This window comes from Eschrichtius robustus, chromosome 14 (assembly GCF_028021215.1).
Source record: "Eschrichtius robustus isolate mEscRob2 chromosome 14, mEscRob2.pri, whole genome shotgun sequence".
NCBI classification, from domain to species: Eukaryota; Metazoa; Chordata; class Mammalia; order Artiodactyla; family Eschrichtiidae; genus Eschrichtius; species Eschrichtius robustus.
The window spans coordinates 46,969,290-46,978,625 of NC_090837.1; the positions used below are offsets into that span (position 1 = coordinate 46,969,290).

Sequence of the window (9,336 nt, forward strand, 5' to 3'; positions counted from 1 at the left end):
AAAGAATGTTGGAAGCAGATCAGTCATAGGAAACTAAAACATGTTTCTGGTTTTGGTGCCTCTCTTTGTACTAAACTAAGATAATTTAGCCCTCTGATGTTTGCTAATTTTTCTGGCAAGAAAAGTGTACAGCTAACTTGGTACTTTAATTGTTTCTAACCACTACCAAAAAACAAGTAGTTTATCTTTCATTTCATGTCGAATTTTAATGCAAGTAGCTACCATATGGCTTTTATCCCAAACTTTACAAGAGCAGCTGGAAGCTAAATGTAGTAGTTAAAACTGCGAAATTCATAACATGGTTTCTCACCTTTGCCTACAAGTGCTTCAGCCTGAAGATGAGAAGGAACCTGAAGAGAAATTTTCTGACAAGCATCGCAAAATAATATTAAAACTTCAAAGGAAGGAAAAAAATCAGGAATTACATTTGATAACAAACTTTCACATTAGTTTTGTCTTATTGATAAAAGTATTGTCAATTTCAGAAACAAATTAATCTTCCAATCCTTCAATATTTTTCATATTCATTTTAAAAGGAAACAGCAAAGAAAGTGGCTTTAGGGACACAACAGTCATTTAGTATCAATGAAAAAATTAAAATGAATAGAGTTCTTAGAACCCGAATTGTATTGCATCCTTTCAAGAAAATGTGTTACAAACCATTGACTCTATATAGAGTTTATCATCTCTAAGGCCATTTGTAAATGTCATTCTGATTTCTTAGCATGAAGAAAGTACTTAACTCTGGAATACAATAATCACATATTTGTACACAAATCATCATTTTCACAGCCCCAAGCAATTTGACCTGTAGTTAAGTCGAGAAAATATTCGAGGATGTTTTTAACCGTCTGAAGACCAACGTCCACAAATATTCACTGATGTCAAATTACTCCTTGGACTGGCTTTGCATAAACTTCAAAGTCTAAATGATCTCATTCACAAAACTAGTCTAAAAAGAAATACATTTCAAAATTTAGAGAGTAGACTTCAACAGGTTAAAGAGTTTTAATTAAATTCAAGACACAAATATTGCTTTAAAAAGCTATATACCTAACTCAAGGAAAGAAGACAGAGACTACCCGAAAAATAAGAGAAAAGCTATCAGTTTAAAAGTGAATGTAAGTTCAAAACCTATTTTACTTATTTTTCTCGGCATTTTCTGTTTATTTGCTTCCTCTACTGTTTTTCCAAATGACAGTTTCGTTATTATTTAAATATAAAACAGAGCTAGGACAGGGCTTTCTTGGTGGCATAGTGGTTAAGAATCCGCCTGCCAAGGCAAGGGGCACGGGTTCGAGCTCTGGTCCGGGAAGATCCCACATGCCTCGGAGCAACTAAGCCCATGCGCCACAACTACTGAGCCTGTGCTCTACAGCCTGCAAGCCACAACTACTAAGCCCGTGTGCCACAACTACTGAAGCCCACGTGCCTAGAGCCTGTGCTCCGCAACAAGAGAAGCCACCGCAATGAGAAGCCCACGCACCGCAACGAAGAGTAGCCCCCACTCGCTGCAACTAGAGACAGCCTGCACGCACCAATGAAGACCTAATACAGCCAAAAATAAATAAATAAAATAAATAAATTAAAAAAAGAAAAGATTAAGAAAAAAAGTCTTGACCAATACAGATACTAATTAAAATGCAATTAAAAAAATAGAGCTAGAACAGTTAAGTCAATTTTATAAACAATTTTTCTCTGAAGACATATTTCTAGAGTTATGGGACCCACTATTTGGGAGGAGGAAAGAAAACCATCAGCCATATTATGGATGTATGTTTCTTTTCTAACTCAGCCCAAGTTTATTGACTATATCGTGTCAGCCTATTTAAACAGTCTTTAATTTTACAATGACTCTGTTAGGCAGATAATACTAAAAACTGGAATTTAAAAAGTTGCATTTGTATTCCGCTTTAAATAACCACTTTTTAAAAAATGAGTCTTTTTATTTACTTGACATAATATTTTCATTTCTATAATATTTTCATTCCTTTTTTTAAAATAGTGATTACTTCTTTTTATTATGAATTTATTTATTTTTGGCTGTATTGCGTCTTCATTGCTGCACGCGGGCTTTCTCTAGTTGTGGCGAGCGGGATCTACTCTTTGTTGCAGTGTGCAGGCTTCTCATTGCGGTGGCTTCTCTCGTTGCAGACCATGGGCTCTAGGCACACGGGCTTCAGTAGTTGTGGCTTGTGGGCTCTAGAGCACAGGATCAGTAGTTGTGGTGCACGGTATTAGTTGCTCCGCAGCATGTGGGATCATCCCAGACCAGGGCTCGAACCCGTGTCCCCTGCATTGGCAGGCGGATTCTTAACCACTGTGTCACCAGGGAAGTCCCAATGTTTTCATTCTTAATACCAGGGAATGAAGTACACAGTTACAAAGCTATTAAAAACCTAAGTGGAAGCCAAGTTTCTGTATTTTTTCAAGACTGTCACATTTTTCTTTATTTTTTTTTTTCAAGTTAAACGCCTTGCTTGAACTAAGAGCTCTGTCCTTCTTTTAGCCCTTCCTGGGTAAACTTAAGAAAGTCTTGGATATTTCACCTCTCCACCCAGAATCCTTTTCCTCTTCTCGTAGCTCAGTGGAACTAAGTATGTTAAATAAGTACAGCTTATTTACTAGTAGCAAAAGCAAACCTCAGAACCTCCTGGGTCAAATGGCTGAGGAGTGAATTCATTCCATCACTCCTTAGAAAAACACCACAGCAAGACTGAACAGGGGATTCCCTTGAAAAACTAACAGGTTGGCAGTGGAAATTTGAAGAGCAAACCAAACACCTGCCATCCCGGGTCACAAGTCTCTTGACTCTTCCTTGAATTTTTCTCAGATCTGTTTTTGTTCTCCCAGTCTACCTTCTCTGCCTTCCACTACCACCCTACTCTCTTTCAAGCCCAGACTGAAGGAAGGAAGTGCACAGTAACATGCTTGAACTCCCTAATCCTTTGCTTGCTATGCACCAGGAAAGAGAAAAGGAGCTGCTTAGAGAAGATGTTCCCTGGGGCAGTGGAGGCCGCAGCCGTCAGAAGTGGTCCCAATGGTCACGGATGGTGGCTGGATAACGGGGCAGCTTGGGATGCACAGGGTGTCTTCAGCAGAGTCCCGACAGCTGGCACTTGTACAGGATATTCTGCTGCCACCTTGGCGTGGATGAGCTTGATTTGGAGAAGAGTCAGGAGGCAAGTGGTAAAAATGACAGGAGGAGGAACAGCAGAACAATTGCTTTCCTCCTATTCTCAGGTCAGTCCTTCTCCTTCGATTCAATTACCTCGGAATGGAAAGACGTTTTCCTATAAGTGGGGAGTGTGAGGTACAAAACACTCCTAAACCCAGCCACTAGCTCTTCCTCACAGCTTTCAAAATTTCTACGGCCACTTGACACATAGGCAGAAGCAACAGGGAGCACCCTTAGTCCTCAGCCCTCCTCCCTTTCCCCCCATGTTAAGGCTCTGAAGTCCTCCCTGGCTGTTACCCACTCCCATGTCCTCCCCTCCTTCTTGGCCTTGTTAACCTGTCTTGGCCCTGGGTACAAACATAGATCGTGTGTGCACGAACTCCACTCAAAGAAGTGATGCCTCCTCAGCTGCCATTGGCAACTCAGGAATACACAGGCATCTGCAATCACATCCATCGGAAGTTATCTCCCCATCTAAGCATTTTGGTGTAGTCTGTCACACCTAGCACTGCAGTTCTGCCCGAGATCTGGCGCTCTGGTCCACAGCAGCAACTTCACAGATGTGTTGTGTCTACTCCTTATTATTGTCTGCACACTGTGGTTTGATTCTCTAGATGTCACAGGAATTTCCCACAGTGCATATTGAAGTTATACAAGTAAGTGAATAAAGAAATAGCTGGTATATAATTTTCTTATTGCAGTCTTTAAAATTTTTTAAATTCAGTTTATTTAAACTAAAAAAAAAAAAAAAGAAAAACCCAGTTCACCCATTTCTCCCACCATTTCCCATGCCCTGCTTCTTCTTTTAAACCACCAATCCATTCTCTGTATCTATGAGCTTGGCTTTTTATTTACTTATTTTTTCTTAGATTCCACATGTGAGTGAGATCATGGGTATTTGTCTTTCTCTGACCTACTTATTTCGTTTAGCATAATGCCCTCCAGGTCTGTTCACGTTGTTGCACATGGCAAGATTTCATTATTTTTATAGCTGAATAATATTCCATTGTATATATATATACCATAGCTTCTTCATCCATTCGTTCATTGATGGGCACTTAGGTTGATTCCATACCTTGGTTTTCGTAAGTAATGCTGCAATGAACACAGAGGTGCATATATCTTTTCAAATTAGTGTTTTCATTTTCCTTGGATAAATACCCAGAAGTGGAACTGCTGGATATGGTAGTTCTATTTTTACTTTTTTGAGGAACCGCCATACGGTTTTCCATAGTGGTTGTACCAATTTACATTCCCACCAACATTGCACAAGTGTTCCTTTTCTCCACATCCTCACCAACATTTGTTATTTCTTGTCTTTTTGATGGTAGCCACTCTAACAGGTATGAGGTGATATCTTACTGTGGTTTTGATTTGCATTTCCCTGTTGATTAGTGATACTGAGCATCTTTTCATGTACCTACTGACCATCTGCACGTCTTCTTTGGAGAAATGTCTATTCAGATCTTCTGTCCATTTTTAAATTGGATTGTTTGCTTTTCTGCTATTGAGTTGTATGAATTCTTTATATGTTTTGGATTATTAGCCCCTTATCAGATATGTGACTTGCAGCTGTTTTCTCCCATTCATTAGTTTGCCTTTTCATTTTGTTGATAGTTTCCTTTGCTATGCAGAAGCTTTTTGATTTATATAGTCCTGCTTCCTTGCATTTACTTTTGCTGTTTTTGCTTTTGGATTAGATTCAAAAAATCATGGCCAAGATTTATTTCAAGGAGCTTACCACCTATGTTTTCTTTTAGGACTTTATGGTTTCAAGTCTTATGTTCAAGTCTTACTCATTTTGAGTTTTTGTGTATGAAGACTGTGGTCCTGTCTCACTTTTTGGATTTGGCTGTCCAGTTTTTCTAGCACCATTTATTGAAGAAACTGTCCTTTCCCCATTGCATATCTTTGGCTCCTTTGTCATAACTTAACTGACCATATATGTGTAGGTTTATTTCTGGGCTGTTTATTCTGTTCCATTGATCTATGTGTCTGTTTTTATGCCACTACCAGAATTAAAAAAAAAAAAAAAATGATATTAGGAGGTACTTCGCATAGACTGCATCCTGGTCAGGGCCCTCCTTGTCCTCCTTGAGGAGGTAGTGCCCCTTGGCCAACATCCTCCACCCTTAGCACACCCGCCCAGAAGTCCACTAAGGAAACCCCAAGGCCTGGGGAGCTTCTGTCTGCCCCTGTGCACCCGGGCCTCTGGCCTCTCCAAGCCTGGCAGGCGGGGCTGAGGATGCACTCCCTCAGCCTGCAGCTCCACAGGAACACGGGCCTGCATTGCTCCTGCTGCCAGGCCTTACTCACTGCATCACTGGACTCTTCCTTTGCATCCTTTGCATTCAGGCTCAGCTGACCAGACATGCGGGTCCTCAGCTCTGCTGCTGCTACTCCACTCTGCGTCTGCTCCTGCAGCCATCACCCGAGTGCAATACCATGCTATTTTAATTACTATAGCTTTGTAATAGAGTTTGAAAGCAGGAACCATCATGCTTCCAGCTTTGTTCTTTCTCAAGACTGCTTTGGCTATTCTGGGCCTTCTGTGGTTCCATACAAATTTTAGGACTGTTTGTTCTATTTCTGTGAAAAATACTACTGGAATATAAATATTAATTCTCTTCTTACTGCATTCTTTTTATTACTCATGAGGAGATTTTTTTCTTGAGAATCTTTATTCAAGAACACCTATGATCTAAGACCAACTCTTTTTAAAATCACTCCATTCATCCAAATTACTTGTACCTTACATGAAGGACATCCTAGTGTAAAAGTACATTATTCCATCGAGCTTAGTTTTGTAAACACTAATGACCCTTGCAATGGAAACTTTAGCATCATTTCTCCTATCACAACTCAATGAGTTCAATATCAGTCTCACACAACAGCAGTGATGGCACTTAGGAAAGGAGGGTAAATATTTTCAAATGGTAATTGCTTAATTTGGGTTATAGAAAGGGAACTAAAATTCATATTTAGGGAATCCCCTGGCGGTCCAGTGGTTAGGGCTCCACACTTTCACTGCCGAGGATGTGAGTTCAATCCCTGGTCGGGGAACTAAGATCCCCACAAGCCACGTGACGTGGCCAATAAATAAATAAATGAATAAATATATAAATAATAAAATTCCTATTTAATGAGCCACTGTTAAGCATCAGAAACCATGACAGGCATTTCACTGAATCCTCCCAAACAGCCCAGTGAGGGCTCCTTTTAGATAATGAAAACTTGAGAAAGTAAGTAACCCATTAATCCAGAGATGATGGAGAAGTAAACGTTTGAGCCCAGGTCTGACTGCCACCAAAGTGCTACTCTTTGCACTCTCTCACGCTATTTTGACAATAAATGTATATCAATATATTAAAAATGAGCAGAAAATGATGACCGAGCATGTGAGAATTCTGTCTTGTTGAACAATAAGCCTGTTTGAGGCCGGTGAAATGTATTCAGAAGCAGTTATAACCTATACCTCTTGATTACAGTCAATCATCCTAGAATACTGTGAGCATCTGGCCTCTTTTGTGAGCAACATTGTAGTCAAGTAAAATGGCTGTTTGACTACTTACTTTGTAAATGTTTATACTTGAAATTACTCTTCCTGCTCTTGTTACTTACATCTCTACCTCCTGTTTAACTGAAAAGAAAAGGTACAGCTCAATCCCCATGCTGCTGAGAAAGGAAAAATGGAAGATTTACTTTTGCTTATTTGACTGTGAATGTAGAAATGGAAATAATAATATAACTGCTTCTTTGGAATTAGAGGTCAAGAAGGCTTGGGAAATAAAACTTTCTGGAAAAAGAACTAGATGATGTCTTGTAGTATATTATTGCCAAAGGTACAACCACCAATAAATATTTACTTTGAATCTGCATTGGAATTTGATTTCTCAATGAGAAAATAAAATCACTTTAATTAGGGACTTCCCTGATGGTCCAGTGGTTAAGAATCTGCCTTCCAATTCAGGGGACGTGGGTGAAAGATTTAAGTCTAAAGACCCACCTGACCATTGCAGTTCTTTAGCTTTTAGCTTAAGAGGTGTCAAGAATATAAGCCTTTCTATAAATTTCAAAGAATGTGTCTTATAGAAATACAGTGACAAATTTCATAAAAGATATATATTCATAGCTAACTTGCAGAAAGTACTGGTTATGAATAAATTCAAGGCCTCAAAATAGCCTCTTACTCATAAAATTATTATCTCTGTTAGGTGATCCAATTTATTCTAACAGACTTTGGACTGGTAGCAATGCTTTATACATTAATAAAGCCCTAACAAGGCATTTTGGGTTAAGTTTACATGGCTGAAGATAACAGAAACTACAGGGGTAAAATAGGGTGTGTGGTCTTAAAACAGAAGATTAGAAGTGTATGAACAAATTAAAAAGAAGTCAACTATAGAAGACATCTGAGTCTCAGGAGTTTAATTCTCAGGGGAAAACCCCTTCAATTCCAATGAACTCATGGACTTTTATCTGGGTAAAAGGTTATTAAAACTTAGAAGCAACTCATAGGTATTGACGATTACTAGCAATGATTTCTTAAGCCTGTTTACATAGAATACTGACTAATTGTACATAAAATGACTACTTCCCATTATTATCAAAATTGTTGGCAGACTTATGAAAAGAAATGTCAGCATAAATATCCGTATAATTTAGAACTCTGTTCAGCACACACAACGAACTCAAACTGGCTTAAGAGAAACATAACAAAACAAAACAAAATTGTTGAGGATAAAGGGATTTGTTAGGTCATGTAATTGGAAAGTCCAGGGATCTCCTAGATTCAGGCATAGCTCAAGCCAAGTTATCAAATGGTGTCACCAAGATACTGGTTCTCTCTATCTCTTAGCTCTGCCTTTCTTTGTGTTGGTTTCATTATCATTCAGTTTTATCAGTGCAGAGGCAAAGCTGGTCACCAGAAGCTCCAAGATTACATTCAACTGTTCAGTAATGCATAGTTGAAAGCGCATGTCTTATTTTTAATAGTTGGAGCAAAACACAATCTCACTGGAGAATCTCGTCCAAAAGGCTAAAGTCAAGTGATGGCCAGACCACATGGGCAAAAAGCCGTGAGGAGGTCTTGCTCCAAAACAACCGTCAGCTACTTACAGAAAAAGGAGGCTAGACAAGCAAATTAAACGAAGCCCATTAAACTGAGCTTTTCTTTATTGTCACCTCAATAATGCTGGTCAATTATCCATCAATCATTTATTAACACCTTTTATATTCTAAGCACTACTGATGGTGCTGCTGATTGGAATCTGAAGAAAACATTATCTCTGCCCTCATGGAGCTTACAGTCTACTCTCGGTTTTGAAAATTAGTGAAAGTACTTCATATGATATGATCATGATTGAAATCCTGGTGAAATAAACACAATGAATATTTTAGATTTTTATTTACTTCCTGATATTTCCTCCAATTATTAATTTCTTTGGTGGCCTTCAAAGTTAAATGTTTAAAAATTGTTCTTTTAAAATGAAGGTGGAATTTTACTGTCAATTATTTATATTACATATTAAAAGCATATTTTTAAATGTTGATTTTTAAACGTTAAGAGTACATATCCCCTATCTAAACTTTGTTAAGATAGAAAATGAGGAGAGGAAACTTCACCTATGATCTAAAGGTAATTTTCCAGGGTATATCTTCCAGTCTAGTTTCTGTGTATAGAACTTTTAACATTTTTATACTGTGCTATAAATATAATTGTGTAGCATGCATTGTCCCCTTCCTAATATAAAACAAATATTTGTCTTATGTCATGACAAGCCCTAAATGGATTTGCTAGAAACTGTATTAAACTTATTCAGACAGTTGATTTACCCTCTTCATAATATTGGGTATTTAAGTTGTTGCCAATTTTTCATCGTTATAAAGACCATCTTCTCCAGATTTAGGAGTATCTTTGTGAGACAGGGTCCCACAAGTAAAAGTTCTAGGTCAAATGATTTAATGGGACTTAATAGCTTTTGGTATATAAAGCCAATTTGCATCACAAAAGCAGAGTACCAATGTACATTCTTACAATGAATGCAACAATAAATATCCTAGGCAGGATCAAATGTTATCATTTCATTAAAAATCCTGCTATTTTAATCAGTAAAACATTATAACTTTAATCTGAATTATTTGTCTAATGATGATGT

The 9,336-nt window shown here is 38.1% G+C and overlaps 1 protein-coding gene across 1 annotated transcript in view; it reads right to left on the reverse strand.

The window, feature by feature from the left end:
• Positions 1–3,041, reverse strand: part of DSC1 (desmocollin 1) — a gene marked incomplete at its 5' end in the record, with an annotated part of 29,248 nt that extends 26,207 nt beyond the window's left edge. Inside the window, 3 exon segments of the mRNA XM_068562447.1 lie at positions 311–394; positions 1,054–1,057; positions 2,964–3,041. Coding sequence (XP_068418548.1) covers positions 311–394; positions 1,054–1,057; positions 2,964–3,041 — 166 coding nt within the window.
• Between the last annotated feature and the right edge of the window lie 6,295 nt (positions 3,042–9,336).